This window comes from Prunus avium, chromosome 3, assembly GCF_965620075.1.
Source record: "Prunus avium chromosome 3, drPruAviu1.hap1.1, whole genome shotgun sequence".
In the NCBI taxonomy this organism is placed as follows: Eukaryota; Viridiplantae; Streptophyta; class Magnoliopsida; order Rosales; family Rosaceae; genus Prunus; species Prunus avium.
The window spans coordinates 13,464,091-13,490,248 of NC_142286.1; the positions used below are offsets into that span (position 1 = coordinate 13,464,091).

At 39.4% G+C, this 26,158-nt stretch overlaps 1 protein-coding gene and 1 pseudogene across 2 annotated transcripts; one reads left to right on the forward strand and one right to left on the reverse strand.

The window, feature by feature from the left end:
- The first annotated feature begins 4,710 nt into the window (after window positions 1–4,710).
- Window positions 4,711–5,967, forward strand: LOC110769180 (putative O-methyltransferase 3). Its single transcript, XM_021973110.2, has 2 exons — window positions 4,711–5,473; window positions 5,665–5,967. Exons 1-2 carry the CDS (start codon window positions 4,712–4,714, stop codon window positions 5,965–5,967), a joined length of 1,065 nt encoding a protein of 354 aa, XP_021828802.2. The 5' UTR covers window position 4,711.
- Window positions 5,968–14,996: 9,029 nt separating this feature from the next.
- On the reverse strand, window positions 14,997–24,920 carry LOC110769177 (protein RRP6-like 2; annotated as a pseudogene). Its single transcript, XR_015834568.1, has 12 exons — window positions 23,645–24,920; window positions 22,187–22,342; window positions 21,167–21,325; window positions 21,002–21,085; window positions 20,727–20,806; window positions 20,519–20,569; window positions 19,762–19,870; window positions 18,439–18,521; window positions 17,048–17,093; window positions 16,586–16,673; window positions 16,310–16,479; window positions 14,997–15,573 (listed from the first exon to the last, which is right to left on the reverse strand). The product of XR_015834568.1 is annotated as a protein RRP6-like 2 (transcript).
- Between the last annotated feature and the right edge of the window lie 1,238 nt (window positions 24,921–26,158).

A 26,158-nucleotide genomic window follows, 5' to 3' on the forward strand; every position in this document is an offset into this window, starting at 1 on the left:
AGTGGTTTAATTAACTTCTTGTTTGTTTTTATCTTTGTTTTCCTTTTGTTTTGCTCGAGGACTAGCAAAATCTAGGTTTGGGGGTATTTGATCGGTGCATAAATTACATATCATTTTGTACCCTTTTAACTTATGATTTGGTTATGTTTTTGAGTTAAACTTGTGCTTTTAATCCTTTTTGTGTTTATCTTTCAGTTCATTGAGCTTTAGGTAATAATGATGGCTTTAGAGAGCATAATTCATGCAATTCAAGCATGTTAAGGCCTAATTTGGATGAATGGATGAAGAGCTTAAAGACAAACTCATTTTGGCTACAGCCCCCTGCCAGTCCAGTTCCGTAGGTCATATTGCAAGCATTGTTTCAACAACCTACATAGCTCGAATGAGGCCACATTCTTCATGAAAGTTGTTCCAATGGGTGTGTAGTATAACATATCCAAATTTCAGCCGCATTGGATAAATATGGAGTCTGTTACCTAGCAAACACAGAGCCATGCTCAGGATGGATTTTATCAGCGTGCAAAATGAGTTAGCAATTTGTTTTGGCCTTAACTTCCTCCTCCGACCTTGGATTGGCCCAAATAATATATGGCTGGAAAGAAGACATTCTGAACTTCAATTTCGAGTGCTTAAAGTCCTAATTTGATTAAGAGAAGCCCAAGTTGTAAGCCCTTGAAGTTGCTGGTCATGCTGACCTCAGCATGTGCTGGTTGGATGCTTGGTCATGGTGAGCTAGGTATGAGCTATCATTTCTGGTTGGAAGCTTGGTCATGGTGACATGAAGATGAGCTAGGGCTGCTGGTGGGATCTATTGGTGAAGTGCATCAACCAATTCAAGATTTTCTAATACAAGTGCATCACCCAATTTAGATTTTCTAATACAAGTGCATCAACCATTTCAGATTTTATAAAACAAGTGTTGTATGCATTAGCCATATTGAATTCAGATTTTCACTTCCCCTAGGCCTATAAATAGGGAGGTTCTCTAAGCTTGTAAACACACCCCAAGGGGGGGAGCTCTCAAGCACTTCTCTAGACCTCCCTTCCCTTCTCTCCCTCAAATTCTCTTAGTTTCCCTTTGTAGTTCTCAATTGTTGTAATAAGATCATTCTATTAAATTTTCTTTGTACTAAATATCAAACACTTTTCCTTTATCTTCTTCTAAATTCTTCAAATACTCTCTTCTCCAAACACTTCCCAAACACTTCTCCCATTTCCTTCATCAAATTCTCTAAAGCTTTCAAACACATGTTCTTCCAAAATCCTCAAAGTTCTCAAACATCTCTCTACTTCCCTTCTCTTCCAAAAGTCTCCATGTCTCAAACACTTCACAAACACATTTCTCTTCCTTCCCTAAGTTCTCAAATTCTCCAAGTTCACAAACATCCTCCAAGTTCTCAACCACTCTCTTCCAAATTCTCAAAGTTCCTAAACACTCTCTTCCAAAATCCACAAAGCTCTCAAAACACCTCTCTACTTTCTTCTCCAAATCCTCCAATGTCTCAAACACTTCACAAACACATTTCTCTTCCTTCCCTAAGTTCTCAAATTCTCCAAGTTCACAAACATCCTCCAAGTTCTCAACCACTCTCTTCCAAATTCTCAAAGTTCCTAAACACTCTCTTCCAAAATCCACAAAGCTCTCAAAACACCTCTCTACTTTCTTCTCCAAATCCTCCAAGTTCTCAAACACTCTCTTCCAAATTCCCCATGTCTTAAACACATTCCCTTCCAAAATCCTCAAAGCTCTCAAACACATGTTCTTCCAAAATTCTCTAAAGTTCCCAAACACTTTCTTCTCCCTCCTCAAAGTTCTCAAACACTTCCTTTCTTCCTCAAAGTTCTCTTAGTTTCCTTAATGTTTTCTTAGTTGTAATTTATTTTTCTTGTAATGTACATTCTTTCTTCTTGTTTTGTTCCTTTTGTTTTCATTTTTGTTTTGTGTAGGAAAATTGAATTGGATCATTCAATCACCAATCCCTGTGGAATCGACCTCGCACTTACATATGCTAAACTACCAACGGCTCGTGCACTTGCGAGTATCACAAGTTGAGGATGCAGCTGAATCCATTTTGGTGCAGCTGAATCTACGCAACACATACCGGCCGATCATCTCCTCGCCTTCGGCTAGACGGGCTTGCAGTTCATCTAGTTGAGCCGAGTCGAGCAGACCGAGCGCCATGGCCGTATCCAAGCAGGACCTAAACTCCGTAATCGCCCCAGCGGCGGTCATTTGCCGAACATCAAGGAGAAGGAACTCCCGGAGCCGTTCAATAACGGTCTTGGAGTCCTCGTCCAAGGGAGCCGAGGCCGAGCTTCCCCCTTCCTCATGGAGGCTGGCGTATAGCTCCTCAAGATCATCGGAGGAGGTGGCCTCCTAAACATAAGAGGGAGAAGGGGTAAGAGATAATTAACTAGGACATAAAGGGATAAACAAAAAAGAAGATCGAATACTCACAGGGAGCGAAAGGTCGGTCGTCACCGCCGAAGTAGTCCGCAGGAGACTCGGCACACTCACGACCGTGGCTCTAGTCATCGCTGGCTCGGCCACGACCATTGAGTCCTAGAACGACGACATAGGAGGCATGTTCGCGGCAACCATGACCAGCGGCGGCGACGATTGGGGAGGCTAGAGACAAAAATTCGGTCAGAAGTGTAGAACAGATCAAAAGAGAACGATAAAGCCAAGTGTATTGAAGGCGGATTCCTACCGAGCGAAAGGAGATGCCACTTGGGCGACGAGGGTTGGACGGCAAAGGCCCACTTGGCACGTCCGCAGCAGGCTCTTCGGCGGCCTCGTCGGTTGCTTCCTCAGCGGCCTCTTCGTTGGTTTCCTCGCTGCCCTCTTCGGCGACTTCCTCGGCAATCCTTTCGGTCGCCCCTTCCGCAGTCTCCTCGGCAGGCGGCACGTCTGCGGGCGCAATCTCAGCATCCGGCGCCTCAGCCACTTCTTCGGCAGCGGCCGCCCCCTCAACCGTCGCCTCTGCGGCTCCCACCTCCTCGACCACCATGTGGGCAGCGGCCGCTTCCTTTACGGACGACACCTCGACCGTAGCCTCCTCCTCAACTCTTGCCACGTCCTGAGGAAAGAACCAGATTACCAGAATGCACAAAGAGGGAAAAAGGATGCCAAGGAGTGGTACTTACGATCGCATGGGGGGCCTCACTCACGATCACAGGAGGAGCTTCCTCCTCACCTCTGCCCTCCGAGGAGGTAAAAAGGGTCCTCTTCCTCGGTCGCTGCGGGGCCGCCATTTCGGCCGCGGCACTCTGGGCCGGTGCGGCCTCGGTACCCGACACCTCTCGACTCCTCTTGCGATCTGAGGCTGCGTACACAAGGAAAAGAGACAAGAGTGAGATGACCAGAGATAGAACTGGTTTAAAAAGGCCGGTGAAGAATAAATGATAAATGGAAAAATTAGGCGAGGCTTACCCGCAGTAGTGGTCGGTTGAGCTGGCACAGAGGACGGCACGGTCCTATGCGCCAGCGTCTTTCGGGCCCCCACTACAAGCGTCGCCCTGGGAGCTGGGGCCGCGGTCAAAGATGGGGCCGCGGTGGAGGCCACGGCCGCTGATCTAGCCAGGGGAGGGGCCGTCACCCTGGGGGCGGCCACGGCCGGGGCACTTGGTCGAGGCGGCCCAGCTGATACCTTCTTCACTTTGCTGCCCTTGGGGATGAGAGGATCCCAATCTGCATTCGTCAGGGCCGCCCTCGCGGCCTCTTCAACAGGCCGAATAAATCTGGCCGAGATACACTCCTCATACCAGACCCTTCCATCTTCGTCATACGCATTCCGGCGCGACCAAGGCGTCAGAGTCAGGAAGGTCATTCCCTTTTGGAGCTGGAAGGTGATCTCAGCCACATCGTGCTGCTGGGAGACGTCGGCCCTCCAGGACGATAGCCGGTTGGTTGACAGGGGGGGAGTGGGGCCATTTGGATTAGGCCGAACTGCCGTGCCACAAAGTTCCCAGATACACCTCGGCCCCGCCTTTGGACAGGCCGCAATGGAGGTCGCGCGAAACCAGGAAGGAGCCCCAGATCTCCTTCAGATCGTTCTACGTCTCAACATCAGGAACGACGGAGAGGTTGTGAGTCAGGAACAGAGGGAACGGCCGAGCAAGGCAGACTCGGAATTGCGTACCAGACTCTTCCTATAAATACAAGACTCGAGCTACATTCAAAAGGTTCAACACCAAAACAAAGCCTCCCACGGAGCAACTTATTTTTTCCTGTAATGCACTTTCAATATCTTTACTTGCTTTCCTAGGAGTAGTGTTAGATTGTAAGGAAAATCCATTCATCAATATATCATACGACCCTTGATTTTCAAGGCGCCGGAGCACCATCCTTGTTGTTCGTTCACTCACCCCATATATCACACGACCGTCGCTCCCTGAGCAGCGCGCCGGAGCACCGCCCAAAACCCACCACCAACACCATCACTCAACGGCCTTGTAGTTCAGGCCGTGAACCTAACAGCCGAGACCAGTTCCTCTCTCGGCTACAATCGTTTGATTAGGAAGACGAGTTCAAACAGGCGCACCACTTATTCATCCAACACTCATCAACACATCGACGCACGGTAGACCGTGCTGGCACGCCCGCGCACAACCGCACCGTACCCAAAAGCAGGAAACCGCGTGTTAACGCACATCCCCTCGGCCCGGAACTCCAGGCCGTGAGATTTGCGCGGCAGACAAATAGCAAGGCATGGGTAGTGAAGTGAGAGCAAGTCATGAGCTACTCCAAGCACAAGCCCACATTTGGAACCACATTTTCAGCTTCATAAATTCTATGTCCCTCAAATGTGCAGTTCAATTAGGAATCCTAGATGTCATTCAAAAACATGGCCAACCCATGACTCTTTCCGAGCTTGTCTCCGCACTACCAATTTCCCCAACAAAAGCTCATTTCATCCCACGCCTCATGCGAATCTTAGTCCACTCCGGCTTCTTTGCTCAAGAAAGTCTGAGTGGGGGCGAACAAGGTTATGTACTAACAGACGCCTCCGCGCTCCTGCTGAAAGACAATCCCATGAGCGCAAGGCCCTTCTTACTTGCCATGCTCAATCCCATCTTAACCGATCCATGGCAGTCTTTGACCACTTGGTTCCAAAATGACAATCCTACGCCATTTCACGTGGTGCATGGGATGACATTTTGGGATTATGGGAACCAGGACCCATCTCTTGCGCATTTTTTCAATGACGCCATGGCTAGCGATGCCCGGTTGATCTCAAGCTTGGTGATTGATGAGTGCAAGAGGGTGTTTCAAGGAGTGGATTCGTTGGTTGACATCGGCGGTGGGACAGGAACCGTGGCCAAGTCCATTGCTGATGCATTCCCTCATATGAAATGCACTGTACTTACTCTCCCTCATGTAGTTGCTGACCTAAAAGGGAGTAAGAACTTGGAATATGTTGCAGGGGACATGTTTGACGCTGTTCCTGCGGCCGATGCTATTTTTTTGATGGTAAATCATCTCATCCTTAGTGATATTATATTGTTAAATACAGATTTCCATTTGTAGATCAATACAATAAATGTGAAGCAGAGTATGCTTTCCAATTGGACTTTAAAGTATAAATCAAATTGGGTCCATAAGTAATTTGATAATTGTCTTAGTATTGATGATTTTGTTTGGTGATTTTGCATGACAAACAGTGGATATTGCATGACTGGAGTGATGAAGAATGCGTGAAAATACTTGAGCGATGTAAAGAGGCAATTACAAGAGAGGGCAAGAAAGGCAAGGTGATTATCGTAGATATGACGGTGGAGAACAAGAATACAGATAAGGAATCTGGGGAAACACAACTTTTCTTCGATATGCTGATGATGGTTATGACTACAGGAAAAGAAAGGAATAAGAAAGAATGGGCTAAGCTCTTTTCAGACGCAGGTTTCAGCCACTGTAAGATTACTCCATGTTTGGGTTTAAGGTCTCTCATTGAGGTTTATCCTTGATTTATAATGAAGCACACCTGCTTAATATGTTATGTTGGCAGCATGTGGTGTATTGTATAATATTGTTCAGCGAAATTAATGTTACCTTGTTTATTTAGTATTGTATTAAATGCAAGTTTGTCAATTTGGGAGCTGCTCTAGAAATTCTTGGGAACATGTTGGAGTTAATTCTTGTTATTTGGGGACTTTTATCTCTTTGCTTAGAACCAGTAATCAACACGACCTCTTCTAACTATCTAGTTCTCTCTTCGTCATTTGGCAACTGTTCAGATTTCTCAAACTCCTTTTCTATATTAGGCAAAACCTCATTTTTGATCCCTGTGGTTTATCACTTTTACTACTAAAGTCTTGTGGTTTCAATTTGATCATTTTCGGCCATGTGGTGCAATTCAAGAACATTCTCCAATTTTGTTGTCAAATTAGAGTAATTGCGGTTACTTGTTGAGGAGCATCTCGGTCCAAAACAAGAAAGATAAAAAAAAGAAAAAGGAAAAAGGAAAGAAAGAGAAGGGAGAGAGAAATCCTCCGCACCACCACCCTCCCCAACCCAACACAAATCTGCCACCGCCATCTCTCTGCCCAAAGTAGAAGCCACAACCACCCTTCCAGAAGCCCAATGGGAACTTACCATTAGATTCCACTCCCCCAACAACCTTCACATCTCCATTTTCTTCTCTCTTTTCAATTCCTCTCTAAACTTTCCTTTTTTTCTTAATTTTCTTTTCGTTCTGCAATTTTCTCAGGAAAGTTATAGAGAAACAACAACCACCCAATTTCTATTTTCTATTGATTTGTTCGGTGAAATTTCACGTGCTTGGCGAATTTTATTTGTTTGGTAAATTTTTTTTTTTTTTTTTTTTGATAAATCTCAGTTCTTTGTTCATATCACAGTACAACAAATATTAGTTTTGGGGGATTTTCATGGGTTTGGCAAATTCCAAGTTTGTGTCACCGCAAATTTTGGATTCTCTAATGTTATGGAAGGTTGTAATATTTTGCAATGGTTGTTGTTCAATAATTTTAAATGTGGTGGGGGAGGAGGAGGAGGGTTGGTGGTGGTCGTGATGAGAGAGGTGGCTAGGCAACTTGGTGGGAAGGTGGGAATGGGGAGGGAAATGCCCCTCCCTTTCTTCTATTTCCAGCATCTGTTTCTGGACCGAAATTCCCCTTAACAAGTAACGGTAGTTACTCGAGTTTGACACAAATTGGAGACGTTCATGAATTGCTTAAATTCAAAGCCACAAGGGTAATAATGGTCAAATTGAAACAACATGGACCTTAGTGGTAAAAGTGATAAACCACATAGACCCAACAAAGTAACTTTTTGCCTAGTTATTAATGTTATTTTTGATTAATTATATCGTAAAATGAAACCTTCGACAACATTAGACGACGGTTTTATTAAAACTCAGACGTTTAACTAATAAAAGATGACACAAACACAAAAGAACAGACGTTTAAAGAATATTACATGTCAATATTCACAAAGGAATAGCCGTACAGATAATTATCCACGTCCCTAATTGAAGGAAAAAAGATTTGTATAAACTAGAAACCGTCGTGGTTAACATACCCTACGTTAACTAAATAAACAAACCGACGTTTAACTTGTAAAAAATGACGTATATACAAAAGAGCAGCCATTTAAATCATATTACATGTCATTAATCACACAAGCCCGAACGTAAAATGGTGTAACCACGACATACAGGTGGAAAAACGTCGCTTATATGATTATCCACGTCGGACTGTAGAGAAAAAGGCCTTTTTAAAAATATTCCACGTTCATCTCTTAAGAGAATCGTCGTTTGACTTATACAAAGAAGTCCCTTGGACAGAGTTATACGACTCTTTTTCTACAAAGCAGACGTCTGAATATTTTAAAATGACACAATATTACTGAATACCGCCGTAAAAAGAAATGACGTGGATTATATTTTGAACGTCGGTTTTTGTAAAATAGAGGACGTGGTTAATTCTTCACTACGTCACGAGGATTCAATCGTATGATGTTGTAATTCTCTACCATGGTGGTTTCTAATACATATTGACGTGGTTGGGTTTTTAAAAGTCGCTTGTGTTACCCTCCTTGACGTATGTATTCTTTGAGACTTCAGATGTTTTAGAATAACCGACGTGTAGAAAATCTATCACGGTGTTGGGCTGTGCAAATCTCACGGCCTGGTGGTCCGGGGCGAGGGGATGTGCATTAACACGTGACGTCCTTCTTTTGGATGCGATGCGTTTGTGCGCGGGCGTGCCAGCACGGTCTACCGTGCGTTGAGAGGGTGATGTGTTTGGGTGAATGGTTAAGTGGTGCGCCTATTTGAGTTCGACTCATAATCAAACGATTGTGGCCGAGAGAAGAACTGATCTCGGCCGTCAGGTTCACGGCTTGAGCTACAAGGCCGTTTGGTGGTGGTGTTGATGGTGGGTTTTGGGCGGTGCTCCGGCGCGTTGCTCAGAGAGCGACGGTCGTATGATATATGGGGTGGATGAAAAAGTAACAGAGATGGTGCTCCGGCGCCTTGAAGATCAAGGGTTGTATGATATATCGATGAATGGATTTTCCTTACAATCTATCACTACTCCTAGGAAAACAAGTAAAGGTATTGAAAGTGCATTACAGGAAATGAAAGACAGGAAAATATAATTTACTCCGTGGGAGGCTTTTGGTTTGGTGTTTGAACCCTTGGAATGTAGTTTGAGCTTGGTACTTATAGGAGGAGCTCTTGGAGGAGTAATCGAGGCTGAAAATCTACATGATGGGCCTTATTAGAGCAAGTGGGTGGTCAAATCGGCATTTGGGATCGTGAAGCATGGTGGTGTGACCCCATAAATCCCGGCCGCCGCCCTGATCGTAGGTCCTGCCTTTGGCCGTGGGGACGCATTTAATGCTTTGTTCTGATGGTTGGTGAACTAACCCTTCAAGTGGTAAGGACGTTTGCGCCTAAACACCCTGATTTCCATCACCTTGACTCCAATCACTTCCCCCTTTTCTTGGCTCATTAATGCCCTTACGTGAATCATGGGTTTTCTACTGTGATCAGAGGCACTACTTCATTAAATGGAGCGTAGGACCCTGACGCCACGTGGCGACGTTGCTCGACCTTTTACCTCGGCCATTGGTTTGAGGAGTAATCGCTCTATTCGACCTCGGCCTTAAATGCCGAGGCCGTGGGAGTTCCCTCCTTATCTTGGTTGCGAAAAACGAACGCCACCCTGCCACTTTTGTCTTTCTTGGGTAGGTGCTAAGGTTGAGAGAGAGTTCCCTCGGTCGGCCCTCGTGGCCGAGATTTATTAGGCACAAACACACGGCAGTTAATAGAACAGAGATGTCTTTATTTCTTCCTTAGACGACGGTAGATTTTAATCGTGGAAGTAGTGTTTTACAAATTCGTCGGTTGGAGTACTGCAACGTCGTGTTATAGTGAAATATACGTCGTGCGTTGTTTTGTAGGCCGTCATTGATGTTTATTACACCCGCTTGTGATTTAATTTTTAACAAACCGACGTGTTTTCGTTTTCAGATGACGATTTTTATTTCTTTATGGTCTTTTGCATTTTCTTTCCACGACGTTGATTTTATTTTAGACGTCTGTTTTTCCAGGTTTTTAACTGGACCGTCTTATTTCCCACCTTTAATCCAGTATTTTAAATTTTTGATTTGTCGTGCCCAAAACTTGCATGATGAAAATGTGATCAGAATTAAAATGATATATAGAGCTATTAATTAATGTCATACAATTAACTGCATAACTATAATGTCATACATTACAACAATCAATCAATCCATATATCTTCACACCCATCTCTAATATTCTCACTCCCAAACTCACCCACTAGGTCATCAAATGTGTCAACATTTGGTATCCCTCTAGTAAATGGCTCACACTCAATTCTAATATCACCTAGCACATCATCACCAATAACATCATTATATTCTCTTTTAGGCATTGATAACACTACCGGCCAACCACGATGCATTGGGTCGTCAACATAAAATACTTGTTTGACTTGAGAAGCCATAACAAATTGGTCATTCCTATGTCCAATTTTACTCATATCTACAAGGGTAAATCCAAGTTCGTTGACTACAAGGCCCGAAGTGTTATCTATCCAATCACACCTCAAGACTGGGATTCTAAACTTTTGGTAGTCAAGGTCCCAAATTTCTTGAATAACCCCATAAAAACCCATATTGGAGACAATAGGGTTTTTATCCTTGGCACTAGCAACTTGCATAGTATGTGCAAGTAAATAAACTCCACTATTTTGGACAGTTCGCACATCATCTTGTGCCTTGGGGTTAAATTTAACACCATGAATAAGATAGCTCCTATATGATGGCATTGCCATGCTTGGACTAGCTGCTAGCCACCTCAAATTTTCTGATACGCCATTATTCTCTTCTCCATTAAGTTCACTTTGAACCTGCAAATTAATAATATATCTTAATTCAATCTAACATATAGAAAGAAAGAAAATTGAAAGTTCAATATGTCATTCAATAACATATATACCTTAAAGCGTAGCCATTGAATGAAAGTGCTATTGTGCTTATCTTGTAGCCACTTTGTTCTCTTTCTAAATTTTGGATAAGTGGCCTTGATGTGGATCATATGTTGTTCCCTACAATTGAGAAGAAAAAATCAAGCATTACAGTCCCTTGTATATAAGATAAACATAAGGAATAATAATATTTAAAATGGCTACATATGAAAAATTACTCATATGTACTCGATATAAGGTAGGACTTCCTCCGTATTCTCCAAGACATATAGATGTGCCTGGTTCAACAAGTCCAGATCAACTAAGCTCTCTGTGCAACCTGATAATGGCTTTGAAACTCCCATCTTCTGGCTTGAAGGCACTCCAACCGTACTAACATCAGATAAATGCTCGGTACAAAACTCTACAGCTTCTTCAGCTATATACTGCTCAGTAATTCTGTAAAACAAACATCACTCATCCCATGTTTTGCTTCAAGAAGGCACTCCAACCGTATTTCCTTCTGGAAGCAAATCTCCTTGAAGTATCAATAATTTTGTAAAACAAACATCACTCATCTCATGTTTTGCTTTCAAATTATATAACTTCACCAAAGCCGACAACTTCATGTACTTACTGCAACCAGGGTATAAGGGTTGATCTCCATCCCCAATCACATTGGCAAACTCATAAGGATCATATCCAATATCGCCTAAATCATTAGCATCCATCCCTAATTCTTCAGAAAGAAAACTGAACCTACTTTGCTTATCTTCTTCCACATTTCTACTAGCATTAGTAGTCCATTCCCAAGGTTCTCCGTGCCATGTCCAAATCTTATTGCTTTGGTCAATTCCATTAAAGTATAAGTGTTCCCTTATAATTCCAACCCCAAACAATCGAATATTCCCACATTTAACACATGGACAATGAATATGAGTTGTATTTCCAAGATTTTCTACAGCAAAATTCAAAAATCCTTCCACCCCTAACTCATATGCCTTCGATCTTCTATCCGCATGCATCCATGACTTATCCATCTCACACACTATAAAATCATATATATAATAAAGTGAAAAGACCAGCAATGAAACACTATTATATTCAAGGGTAAATTACAGTTTAGTACCCTGTACTTACACCGTTAAGGCATGTTAGTCCCCGTATTTTTAATTTTTACAATCGCATACCCCGAGCTTGTAAATTTTTTACAATCCGATTCCACCGTTAGCATTTGCGTCATTTGTTCGGTTAGCTGCTGATCTGGCACTTGTGAGGCCCACTTTTTGCTAGTTTCGAAGTCCTTCCAAGGGCATTTTCGTACTTCCATTTTTGGCTCTCCCGCCCTCACGCCCTCACGCCCTCCAACACCCTCCAACTCGTAAACCAAAATCACGCACCAGAACCAGATAACGAAAAAAATCTTCCACACTTGCAAATCTTCCACTTGATTTCGTTCAATCGTTGGAGAGGACGACGACACAGAGTCGATTGAGAGAAGGCTACGATGAGTTGGGAGCCACGACCACCTGGAGAGGACGACCCAGTTTATGGTATGTGGGGATTGAGGTTTGATTTGAATTTTTTTTTGTAGATAAAGGTTTCCAAGTTGACATATTTGGATATTAGGGTTTTAATATTGATTTATTTGGGGGTTAGGGTTCTGAGTTCGATTTTGTGGGGAAATGGTTTAAAAGGTCGCATATTTGGGGAACAGGGTTTGAATATGGGGTTTTTTTTTGGGTTAGGCTTCTGAGTTCAAAGTTTTGGGGATAAGGGTTTCCCAATTCGCATATTTGGGGTTTTCTGGTTGTTGTCAGTGGCTTTTATGTAAGTAAAGTTGGTTTGTGGTCCGACTGTAGCCCATGTGGGTGTTTGGCTTTTGGTCTGGAAAGTGACTTTACTGTATTGAATAATTCAAAACGTGGTGATATAGTAAACTGCATTGTAAAAGTGTTTTCTTGGATTTTTGTTAGTGGTTATTGTGTAGTTGGTGGTTTCTGTGTATGTCTATAAATCCATGCAAGGTTTAACAGTACCCTAATGTTGGATCATCTATGTATGCAGACGATGATTGCTTATTTAGCATCCGAATGCACCATGGTGGAAGACTAATACACAAGTACTATTTAGATGGAAATGTTACGTACTTTGATTATGTGGATAAAGACAAGATGTCTTTAACTGAAATAGACTGCATGGCTATTTATTTGGGCCACATAGGTATGATTGATTACTGGTATAGGGTATTACATGTTACCACGTCTTCATTTTATGCATAACCGGCGTTGTCGGTTTTAAAAGTCAATGGCCTTAGTTTACGAAAATGACGTGGTTATTTATATTTATACGTCTCCAATTATTACCCACGGACGTCTATTATTTCAATTTGACGTCGCTACATGTAATAGAACCGACGTGGATATTGAAGATAATTTGTATAAATATGATTTTTTTGCGCGTTCTTTAACTTTCAGTTTTCAATTAGGGTTCCAACTTCATCTTGCCCTTGGCTCTGTCTCACCTCTTTGGAGACAAACACGCACACATCATCAACTTCTAAAAAATTGTCTTTCTGAAAGCAAATGTGGACACTTTAGCTTCTTATACATTTCAGATTTCAATTGGATAGAAGCTAAAGTGTCACTAGAAACCATTTGAAGGGGAATTTGGGGCCTTCAAATTCAACAACTCCTTCCGACGTCACTTTGGTGGTTCAATTATGATCAAGATCCAAAGATCTCACTGGTAAGATTCCATACCTCTTGGAATCTCATTTTAATTTTCATGTGACGAAGGTTTTCTATATAAGCCGTCGTGATTTTTCTTGGAAGCAATAAAAATTAATTGTCTTGGAAGTGGGTTTTGCTGCTACTTTCTCGAAAGGGGTATTTGAGCTTGTGATTACTTCTGTAAGTGGGCAGCCAACAGAAAAGGTTTTTGTTCCCCCTTTGACAAAGAAATAAAAGAGAAGTGTTCAAGACAAGAAAAGCTAAGTGCAAGAAAGGAGAAGGCAAGAAAGAAAAGGGAGAATGTAGCAAAGAGATTATGGTTCACATACATGTTTCTGTTTGATGATCTTTTGTGGTTTTCTTATTGTTTGTTTTTGGCTGCTGAGAAAATGTCAGAAAAATAAGAGATAAGTGGTAGTGTTCCCAGTCTATGCAGAAATGCAATAGACGTTTCCCTTATTTGTATTTCTTTTTGTGTTCCTTATTTCCTTGTTTAGTTGTTTTGGAGACGGGGTTTAATTTTGATCTAATTGATTTTTCTTTTCTCTTTACTGAAGGTTTGAAATGTCTTACAGTACTTCAGAAGATATTAAGAAAGATATTAGCAAAGTGTTAGAGCGTAGGCTACCAAAATTAAAAAAATAAATAAATCTTAAAAAGCAATAAAAATTAAGACGGTGGTTGACAGAGAAGGCAGACATATAAATTGAATAAATACGACGGTAATTTGAACTTCATGATGTGGTAAATAAATATTATACGTCGCTAATTGAACAAACCGACGTGGTTATTACTAAATATTATACGTCGTATAAGAAATAGACATCGGCAAATTACGACGTGGAATCTTATTTTAACGTCCCTATAACTAAAAAACCGACGTGGTTTTTGAATAAATAACCGCCGTGGTTTTGTACAATTAGACGGTGTTGGTCCGCAAATCTCACGGCCTGGTGCTCTGGGCCGAGAGGATCTGTGTCAACACAGGTCGTCCTTCTTTGGTGCGGTGCGGTTATGCACAGGCGTGCCAGCACGGTCTACCGTGCGTTCAAGGATGAGGCGATTGGGTGAATAGATGAGTTGTGCGCCTGTTTGAGTTTGACTTTCTAACCAGAGCGATTGTGGTTTCTGCAATAGACAGTTCACGATTGCACTCCATAGATGTTCCTGAGGCCTCGTTTGGTTCACGGAATGGATTTGAGGGGAAATCACTTCCCATGTCATTTCCTAAGGAATGGGAATGAAAGATTCATTTCCCACGTTTGGTAATGTTGGGAAAGTAACCGGGAGATTTCATTTTGTTTCCTTTCCCATGTTTGTTTTGATTTGAGTAGAAATGGAAAACGAAGTTTGTATAATTTTCTAATTATACCCACATTAAATCAAATAGAAAAAAAAATGCATTTAATGATACGTTGTATTGGAGAAAGAGGAAGGTTCAGATGTAACTTTCAAGTTTCATGCTCTTCACGAGTGGTAATACCGCTATATATTGTAATTGGAAAGAGGAAGGTTCAGATGTAACTTTCAAGTTTCATGCTCTTCACGAGTGGTAATACCGCTATATATTGTAATTGGACTCTAGCAGGTGCAAAAAGTTCGGACTTTTGCCTCTTGCGGTTCTAGAATTATAGTGAACTGGCATAACTTAATTTAACCCGTGTTTTACGCAGATTAGAATTAGATGAACCCTAAAAATATTAATTTCATAATTTGGAGAGTTGAATATTTTACGGTCAATTTTAGGCAGCTTTACCAAATAACCTCCTATTAACCCCGTTCTCACCATTCTGAAAATTGAAGCTCTTTAAAGACACTTATAATTTTCTTTTTCTTCTTTCAATTTCATTCCATTTCTTTTGACAACTAAAAACATTCTGTCACTTGTGTAATACAGAACAAATCTATGCCCGAAACTTAACGAAACGTTGCAATTCTATTTCCACTTGCTGGAAAAGCTTGTCGTCGTCCACCTTGTGCTAGTTCTTTTGACCCATCATCATTTGAGACTATACCGCCTAAAGATTTTTTCTTCCCTCCTGAATTCAGGCTCCTTACACCTTTCCCCAGCTCCGGCATCTTTAACTGACTTAGCTCCAAAAATGACCCCTCTCTTTGCTGCTTCATAGTCAAAAGGCTTCACCTGCAAACCACAGGATTCTAGGGATTTCTTCACTTCTCTGGGTTTCCTGTTTCGCTTACGTGACTGAAAACAATTTTGGAAGCTCGAGGACAAATCAGAGAGAGGCCCTTCAGAGTGGGGAATTTCGGAACTTGTAGCTGGTGCTTTGATGATTGGCTTTGATTGCTCACTGCTTCCCGTAAATGAGGGGAAAGGAAAGTTCATTGACGACCTAATTTGCTCCAACTTGTCTTCCTTGTTCTATAAAGAAAATCATGTAGCAAACGAGTTAGCAAAGTACAGGTTACTAAAGAAGATTACATTAAATAACATGTAAAAATTTTCACCAATAATATATTATTCAATTACAGTTTAGACAAGAGGAGGAATATGTATTTTGCAGCACTTAGCAACCTGAATTGCACAGGACCCATAGAGCCAGTATATCTTTGTAAACATTTATTTCTTTTCATGGAATGCCACAAATTGGTAGCCCCATGATCTCAAAGGTCAATTGAAAAAAACCAATGCAGATTATTAACTGACAATGGAATACAAATGTTTTATTTTTTATTTTTAATAAAATTTATGAAAATGCACAGTTTAATTTCCCAGTTCTAATCAGATTCAACAGTTCAGCACAAGGAATTTGGCATGAAGTATTTAACAAAGCATAATTTATAGCTAATCATTTGGTAAAGTATATTTAATGACTTTAAAGTGCTTCAGTTATTAACTTTGCAGCTGAATTCCTTACAAAGTTTTCTTCCTCCCCCACCAATCTTTCCTAAAAACCGCAGTCATCATGATAACATAGTCAATGCAATCCAATATCTGCAATAGTCATAATTTTTTATCCATCTCACCCCATAGGAGGGATGGCTTGTCCTATGATCCAAAAATATACGGGTCACCAATGAATGCAAGCCTAATAGAGAAAAGCAAACAACGATGCCCAGTCACCATGATCATCAGACTACTAAACATAAGGCCTTACCATACCCACACGTCCCAATTTCAGATGTTCGACCGCAGGCTCTAAAAAAGCAGCATTTTGCATAGAAAGCCCAATGATACTAACCACAGAAGCAAGATTGTGCTCAATGTACGGGTGCTTTGATTTCACCAATCGCTTTAACTTGCTAGTAGTGACAGGCATCTGTTTAGCTATTACCAATAAATAAATAAATAAATGAGTTGAATGTCTACCGTTTAAACATGTTGAAAAAAGAGAGACATATTGAGATGCAACTTTGTGCAAGTTTCCCATTACCAATTTCAAGAAGAGTTTTGTTTGGTAATATATAGCCAGTACTTTCATCCTCAAAACGAGCAACAACATCCCGCCACTCACAAAGACCCTGAAAAATTATTTTTAAAGTACATCTAGAATTAGTAGCATACAACCATTAATATTACACATCTACACATTACTTAAGAATACAAGTGCCTCTCGTAAAATATAGTAGATATTACATTACTCAATAAGGAAACAACAGATTAATGCAAATGAATGTGACAAAGCATTTAACAATTCTCCTTCATGCAATCATTTTAACATTTAAACTAGTCTTCCTACATGAAAAATCATTAATGATAAACGGATCAGGGGTACCACACAATGAAAATCGTATTGGAATAGCAGAGGGGGTATCTTCAGTGTTTTACAGTTCAAGTGAATCAACAAATGTTAAAATTTGAATGATACAAAGAAGAAAATAAGAAGGCAACTTACGGAAACAATTGCAAGCTGCTGAGCATTGAAACCAGCACCTTGCAACCTGGATCAAAACAGAAAAGAATATATCTTAGTCATTATAATATGTTATAATATATACTAGCCAGTTGGCACCCTCCCCCATGTGACATTTTTTTTTTCCTTTTTTATTATTTTAGCTTTTTCAAATTAAATTCTTCTGTTGAACATTTTGGTTAACCAAGGGCATTCACTAACCTTGTGAGGTCCCCTACGGGTTCAATGATACAAAATCAAATTTCATTTAAAGATCATCCTTGAAAAAACAATTAGACAAACTGGAAACCAAGAAAACATCTTAGTTGTGACCAAAAAATAGAAGAATGCAGTGTTTCAAGAAAACATTAAAATTAGAGCCAAGTAATTGAGTGGTTAAATGGTATTGAGTTTGAGCAAGTTTTGCAGCGATGATCTTTGAGAGAAGACCTAAAACTAGACGGTTCGGATCATTGAAGTACAACAAAAAGGGGGCCCTACAAATGTGTCCCTCAAATAAGCTCCCTTATGGGAAGGAATGAAGATAGAGATGCTAAATGCTAAGGCGATTTTTATGGTAAAAGAACCGGACTCCTGTCATTTTCATATATTATACTCCCTCAATTACCACACGTAGTTGGATAAAGGTCATGTCACCAATTTTACTTGAAGGCTCAAGACCCATAGGGTACTCCTGACGGAGTTAGAACTGCAAACTTCCCTCCCTGACAGATCCAGTAATCATCTACTCACACATATTAATCTCTAGTAGGTTTTCAGTTTCAATCTGGTCTAACGGTTCAATTTTCTCGCAAAAACCTCAACCAATTAATGGTAATCAATTAATTTGATTGAAAAAGTTTTTCACTGTATGGCAGTTTAGGTCCGAGTTGTGGACCTGAAGAGGACGCACATAACATATTACATTGTTTTGGCGTTTTACAGATATGGTTTTGTTAACTGGGTTGGTAAAGGTTTAATTTTTGAAGGTGGTACCACACAACTTGATGTTGGATGTTAAGCAACAAGATTTCTGTTTCTAGTTTAGGTATTTTTGATCTGTTTGGATTAAAAAATTGTAACGGGGATAAGGAAGAGACAGCGACTTGGGCTTTATTGGCTTACCCCAGTTTTGAACGTTTGATAATGGGATCCAGGGGATAGGGTGGTGGAGGGTTTGGGCAATAGCAACTGGAAAAGATGTAAACTCGCTGGAATTCAGAGGTGATCTACCATCCCAGAAGAAAATGAAAGGAAAGAAGGGAATTCACAGGTGATCTACCATCCAAGACAAAACCCCAAAAAAAAAAAAAAAAAGATAAGATAAGATAAACAAAGAAAATAAATAAGGTACACAGTATGCTAGCCTTTTAACCTGAAATAGAGAAACACACCCATATATATGGAGATAGGAATTTTCTGTCCAAAGCTCTTTCTCATACAGATGCATGCATATATCATAACTCCGCTTGTAAACCTGTCAGGAAATTTTTTTTAAAGGGTCTTCAATAAAATTAATAAATGGAAAACAATGTGTGTGTGTGTGTATATATATATACAAGATAATGTAATTTAAAGAACCATTTTCTAAGCTGTATCAACTAATTTACCATGAAGACATATTTACTTCATATGAAAGAATACTCAGCTCAAATCATACTAGAAGGGTTACCTACACAAATAATAAAAACACCAACTCGAACAATCATCCATCTGCATATGTTATAAACAACTCAATTTTAACATACTTTTTTCGCTCAAGGGACTAGAAAAAGCACTAAGAACGCCATCTTTTTAATCTTAAAAGATCAAACAAATTTCCTTTTAAAAAGAAACAAATTTCCTTTTAAAAAGAAACAAATATGCCATTCCATCATCAGAACCACAAGCCAATTGGCTAAGGCCTAGATCAAATCAGCTACAGAGAAAAAAAAATAACCACACCTGCAGAAAAATTATTCCAAACTAATAACACTTGATGAAAACAATACAAAAATTTTAATAGCTCCACTAGATGGACCCAAAAGACGCTTCAAAAATAACCCTCTGCTATCTTTCCCTTAGACTTTAGATCATTCGTAACTACAATGCAAGGTAATAGAGTGCTAAGACAACCAAAGACAACATCTAGCAGAATATTTCAACCTTCACACGACCACAAATTATCAAAAATTACATGATGCCATAAATCATCTCCTCAACAAATACATTGGAATGAACAATTAATTAACAGGGTGGCTTTCTTGATTACTTGTTAATCTTTGGTGAGACATCGCTGATGCATTTCATGAGCATTTTCACAGAGCTCATAAACGTCCACGCATAGACATTAAATCAAATTTGACCAGATCCCACAAGCATTCAGAAAAAGGAATAAAAATAGAATTTCAACATCCCATATGGTCAACTTCAACGCTAGAAATGGAACAACAAGGATCATTGCATTAACCACCAAAAGTATGCAAATTAAATAATGAAATTGCACTCATATAAAAGCAAAACAATGACTTGGGAACAAGTCACAGTCTTGCAGGAACAATGAGCACTCTAATGGAAATTAAAAGTATACTCATCCATAAGCCATAAATCAAAACTAGCAGTTAGCTACAAAAGTTTACAATACATAAAAGCATTAAGAATGTGTATAACACAAAAGATTAAAAACATATAATTCCATGAGAGTAGAGAGAAGCATGGGATCCTCATATGTGCTATACCTCTACTAAAGGAGTGTCCAAGTTTTCTGATTCCTTTGGCATCAAACATAACATTGTTCTCATTAAATCATACATGTGCAACAGATAGTGTGTATCTTCTCTGGCATATCTGTCAAGATAACAAAACTGCTTTAGGTAATTGGGGACCTTAAACTTCATCACCTCAAAGTAATCTAAAAAGAATGGTCCCAAAAAAAAGGCAAAAATAAAATAAATACATAAGAATAAAAGAAATTTAAAATTTCTAAAGCGGGATCTTGTTATAGTATGAGTTGAGGACCTTAACGTATATGGATAGATCTTATAACGGGGTCTCGAAAAACAAGTCATTTCTGCTGGGCCTTTATCCTTTTTTTAGGTTCATTAGGGTTTTTATTGGTTGGAACGTCCATGTGTGCAGACTTCGTGTAATAAGTTGTCCAATCCAATTTTTTCAATTTGGAGGCAATCTTAATCATAAAACTAACTGCTATCCACAAGCCATATTATCCTTAACAATCAATCAGTCGTAACTGGGACAAACATTTTAACATCAAACACCAAGCAAAGTATATTAAAATGATATTAGGAAGAAACCACCTAACTAGATTTTGGAATTTTCAGTTTCAAATCACTCTCATATATAAAGGCAGAAAGTTAAAGTTGCATTGAACAAAATTGAGAAAGAACAATGATTTACAGACTTGTAATATATAATTGACTAAACTAATACTAGCTATATTACCCAGTAAACATATGCCATAATCCACATTTTTACCTGACCATCTCCTCAGGAAGAGGGCGTAATCTCCAATCTGCATTCTGGTATCTGCAAAGAGTTCACTAGTCAAGCTTGAAAAATATGAGCTGGAGAAATAGGTGACAGTCAAGGCAGCAACAAGCAAATTTTTTGAAAATATAAATAATAACAAGTATTTAGAACACTTAGAAGATTGAAGAAATTAAAGTAAAAATAAAACACTTACTCTTTGTTAGCAGTAACACCACATAACTGATGTAAAAGATATTCCAAACTATTTCTCTCCATTTTCAATACCCTTGAGGCCTGAAGATTAAGACAACCCCATTGTCCTTGGTTAGCAGCACATTATGAAGATTAAAATATATTTTGAGTAAAAGGGCTAAATTATAGAAAAAAATAGTACAGCTATGATACTTTTTCCAAATTAAGGAAACAGAATTAAGTATTCCTTTACATGATAAGTGAATCCATTTGTTCAGTGGTTTCAAAGTAAATCACCTGGTTAGTATCAAACAAATTGCAGATATAAATGCCAAAATCACGTTGGAGCCACATGATATCTCGATCTGCTCCATGCATCACCTAATGAATTATAAATTTTATCAGAAAAAAAATTAGCTGATATGTTACGAACTGAGAAATGCATATGAGCATGATACAAACCTTTCTCTTGGCAGGGTCCTTGAAAACTTCCCTAAGATATGGACCAACAAGAATTCTAAGCTTCAAAGTATCTACTATAAAATCTTCAGTTCTAGTACAAATTTGCATCAAGCAAGTCATTCCTTGAAAGGATCGATATTGATTGTGTTCCAAATCAACCTACACAGCAAAGGATAGAGGTTTAAAATGCATGGAAATGAATGCCACATTGAAATGTCTAAAGTAAATGAAGTAACCACAATATTGAGATGCCAACTTAAGCAATTTCATGGCAGGTACCAGTGAATACATTGTGGAAACTCAGTTTTGTCACACACCTTAGAAGCAATATTACAGAGATCGAAGGGAAAAGGCTAAATGAAAGTAACTTCATGCAAAACTTAAAGAACAGCCAAAGAATATATATGTGCATATATATATATATATATATCTTATGTTATTAAAGAGCAAACTTTTATGAAAGAAAAGTCCCTAACAATACATATAAAATAAATAAATAAATAAAAGTTGAAGGGAAAGAAACAAATAGTTATTACATTTAGATCTGTGGTCTTTACAACTTTCCAAATTGCATGTGGACACAAAAAAGGGCTAACTACATTTTATCACACCATCGAGGTTTGGGGTGATTCTCAAAATGGACCTTCATTTTTGAACTTTGTCACATCACACCCCCAGATTTTGAGATTGTATTGCTGTTGCAAGTATAATTTGTATGCTAGTGCCTATGACTATAATTGCAACAAACTTCCCCAAACATTAATGACTTTGATATACAATCTAGCAATGATGATAAAATTAATATAGTGTAAATGACCATGAAATTCAGATCGACTGACAATAAAAATTAAATCATTGCACTCATGATTATCACGGTAACTGCAAGTGCAACAAACTTCCCCAAACATTAATGACTTTGATATACAATCTAGCAATGATGATAAAATTAATATAGTGTAAATGACCATGAAATTCAAATCGACTGACAATAAAAATTAAATCATTGCAGTCCAATTTTACCGCAAATTCATTAACACCACGCAGCTTAGCTGCCAGCTCTTTCAGATCTTTGACCTCCTCCACGAGCTTGAATGGTGTAGACTCTAATGAGGGTGGTTTTACAGGCTCAACATCCCCAACGTCAGTGTCAACAAAATCCAGAACAGAAAGCTTCTCCTATATTCATTCAAGAAAACAAAAATTAGAAGATGAAAGGGAAAACAGGTATTTTAATTTTAGCAAGCAAACCTAATTATGCAAGGTAAAGATAAAGTTCCATTATCCAATGAGCATAAATAAAATATAAAATCTATCACTTCATGCAACCAAAAAAGTAGTTCAGATTAATACATCAAATGACAAAAAACTTCAAACACACTATTCCATACAACTATGTCGAAAAGAACATAAAAATTTAATAATGCTCAACAAATCCATGGTCAGAAGAAGATAACCATGTAGTGAAACTAGAATAAAAGTTAACAAAAAGAATGGACAAACTAGCATCTAGTGTGCAACTCAATGCTTCTTTTGCCATTTTGCAATAACAAAACCTAACTAAATAACAAACTAAGAGCTTCAAAAATTATCAATGTATACTCCTTTCCATACAGACAGCTATTGGCTTTCCAGGTGTTTTTATTCAGGCCAGATTTGTTTCGCCGTCTGTTAGCTAATGTACGTTTGTGTTTGTAACAAAAAAAGGTACATGAGCTTTCTTAGCTAAGTCATGAGTCTACAACTGGTGGTCTTGAGTAATTATAGAAGGAATACTATTTGGTTGAATAAATGTGTTTATACACTCCTCTACGGACACATAAAAGTTTTTTGTCTTGATTTAAAAGACGCTTGTAATGGTGTGTCAGATTGAAGAAGATGGAGAACACACTCTAGAAAATGAAATAAATGGCAGGCCCAGAGTTCTTGCCTCGAGCAGTACCATGTAAATAATAAATAAAGGATATTTTATAGATGGAAAATGGTAAATTCCAAATTTTTCACTCAGTTATCATTTTTAGACCAGCCATGCCTTTGGAAAACCCCTTAGGATAGAGAAATGTCGGAAATATTTGTAACTCAAATTTATATTGGTAAAGCCTGCATATAGTTCCCAACACTCCATCCATCCTCCCTCATGACTTTAAACATTAAGGGAAGGGAACATAACATGATAAACTTGGTGCAGGGCACCCCATTAGTGTATAGCTTCCCACACTGTCAAAAATACATCTTTCTCTCAAGACCCATTTTTTGACAGAATAGCCCCAAAATGATTTGACATGTATTCTAAAAAATGTAACCATTTTCAAAACCATATTGAGTAATGGCACATCTACCAACACAAATCATGTTTTATTTTCCAATTCAAAGAATTTAATTGCAGTAAAGAATCATAAAGAATTCCTACACCACTGGCTCCATGGGCACAGAAAACACCATAATGTTTGAACAGACTAAAAACATCAATTAATGACTTACAAGGGGATGAAGAAAACGCTGATCGTCCTCACTTCTCTGCAACCAAGCATGCTCAAACGGCTGGTTTGAATTATTAAAATAAATGTTGAACTCCTCCTGAGGCCTCCGAATTGTCGGTATATGAAACGGTACCTTGGGCTTCGTCCCCACAGTCTTCTTGTCCTTGGTAGCCACCTTCACGCTCGAGACCTGAGTCGAATCACCATTGGCACTCGCCGAGCCACTGGGCCCCTTCTTCTTCTTCTTCCCACAGACCAATTCAAACACATTTTCCGAGTCAAAATCCGCAATCATCGGCCGCTTGGGCTCCTCTGCCTCATTCCTGATTCTCTTGAACTCCTCCACCGACGAGTCAAACCTCTCGAGCACCTCGTCGTTGACGTTAACCAGCCAATCGTACTCGTGGTCCAAGTCTTGGGGTACAGCCATCTTTTTGCCCCAAATAGGCGCCGAAGAGCCAACGGAGCCGAGCATTGACTGCGACTGTTCTGTGATTTGTTCGATCGGTGCCTTGAATTCGTCGAAGTTGCGGTAGAAATAGAAGTCTAGGTTGGAAGGTATGCCTCGCGATGAGCCTGAGAGCTTGGATATCGACGAGGAGAGAGGACCTTCGGTTAGGGTTTGGAGGGCTTCGGTCCTCGGTGGCTGAGGTTGGTCCACCTTCATGGCTTCTTCGCTCATGGTGGTTGTCAATGGCAATTTCATGGTTAGGGTTTTGCTAGGGTTTCATTTACAGATAATTGCCTCCCTGGTGATCACCAATGTTTCGTTAATATGCCGTTGTTTGTAACTATCCCAGGATCTCACGTGACGTGCGCACGGATCTGCTTGATTTGACAAGTTGGACGCATACATTGATAATGAATTTCTGTTTTGGTGAGGATCAAGGGATATACAGCAAGGGGGGAGGTGGTCACTACCCCTCCTTCCCTCCCCCCTGATACGCCTTTCATTTTCCAATTTCCATCTTCCATCTTCCTCTTCATTCCATCTATGTTACCATCCATCTTCCATCTTCCTCTTCACTCCATCTCTGTTATCTTCCTTTCTTTTTTTAAATTTCCCAGCTCCCTTTAAATTCCTCCCTTCTATATGGCTTCTTCAAGGACTCTACCTCCCTCTTGGATCTATCGACCCCCTTGGGCTGTAGCGACTAATCCCAAACACGATTTTTCGTGTCTCCTTCGGAAGATGTGTAGAGCTCTCGCTTGGGTGCTTGCACCACCTCCTTCCATTCTTGGTTGTTACCACCTCCTTCCTTATTTAAAATCACCACAATGGCTTAGAAGAAATCACCGCAATGGGCTTCTTATTTAAAATAACATAAGGGCATCGTTAAAGTAAAATGTGTCACCCAACATAATTTCACTACCACTACCTAAGTAATGGGGCATTATTATTTTTAGGTTCGTCTCATTCGACACAAAGTGTCTCTTAATTGCAATCCCTTCATATAAGGAAATACCCTTTGATTCCACAAAAGAAATAAACATAAATAAAAAATGTGTTTGATTTTGTGGTTGGTCTTAAGTAGAATCCTAGGTTGCCTACGTATCCGTTTCAGTAATCAAGCCACTGATAATTTAAGGAATTACAATGAGTGAATGACTTATTGAAAAAGAAATTTGAGGTGGATTTGCTTGAAAAAGTGTTTTCGTAAACTTGGGTGGAGAAACCAAAGAATTGATTTAGGATTGCGATTGCATCTAGAATCCCTAGTAACCATAACGAATCAAACCAATATAGTTCAAAAGATTTGGAAATTAATGAGTAAAGGACCCATTAATTGAGAATTTGTGTCTTTGAGACATTTGAAAAGGGTTTAAAATCCTTTGAAATAAGTTTGAAAATTTACTCGGAGATTTTGAACTGAATTTTATCTTATTGAAATTTGCATGAGTAGATTACCCATGAGGAAAATTTAGGATTTTTTTTTACCATTTGAGAACATTGGAATTTGGAGGTGAGAACATTGGAATTTGGAGGTTAACGAGATTTTTTTGTCCATGTTAAGAGTGGTGTCAATTACTTATCAATTTACACTTGGCACTTTGGACCAACCAATCCTATTTTAAGGAGAGGTCCATTGGGCTTTATTGGACTTTCTTTCTCAAATAACATGCTTTAGCCTTTTAATCGTTACAACCAAAAGTTGTAGACACAAGGACAAAAGAAACGCTATGATATACAATGCTTTATGGTCAAGCAATTAAAACTGTATTCTTTAGCTCATTTAAATTTATACTTAACATAAAAGGGAGCATTTCACCAGTCGGTGACACCCACATAGAACCGTATGCATCAAAAGGTGCATGTATGGTTTCTAAGGGATACAACTTTATCCCAGTCAACTAACTTTATCGAGAAAGATTTACTAAACTTTCATTTAGGCTTATTATGATCGAAAGACAAAGGTTTCTTTGAATTTTTAGTCATTATATTTATTCATTGAATAAGTGATGATACTTATAACATAATTAAAATTGTCGCATACTTATCATATTATTTCCAAAC

Bases quoted from the DNA above. Each gene is read 5' to 3' on its own strand.
- LOC110769180 (XM_021973110.2), top strand. From the start codon at position 4,712: ATGGGTAGTGAAGTGAGAGCAAGTCATGAGCTACTCCAAGCACAAGCC. The intron at 5,474-5,664 runs GTAAATCATCTC...CATGACAAACAG, and splicing joins CCGATGCTATTTTTTTGATG to TGGATATTGCATGACTGGAG.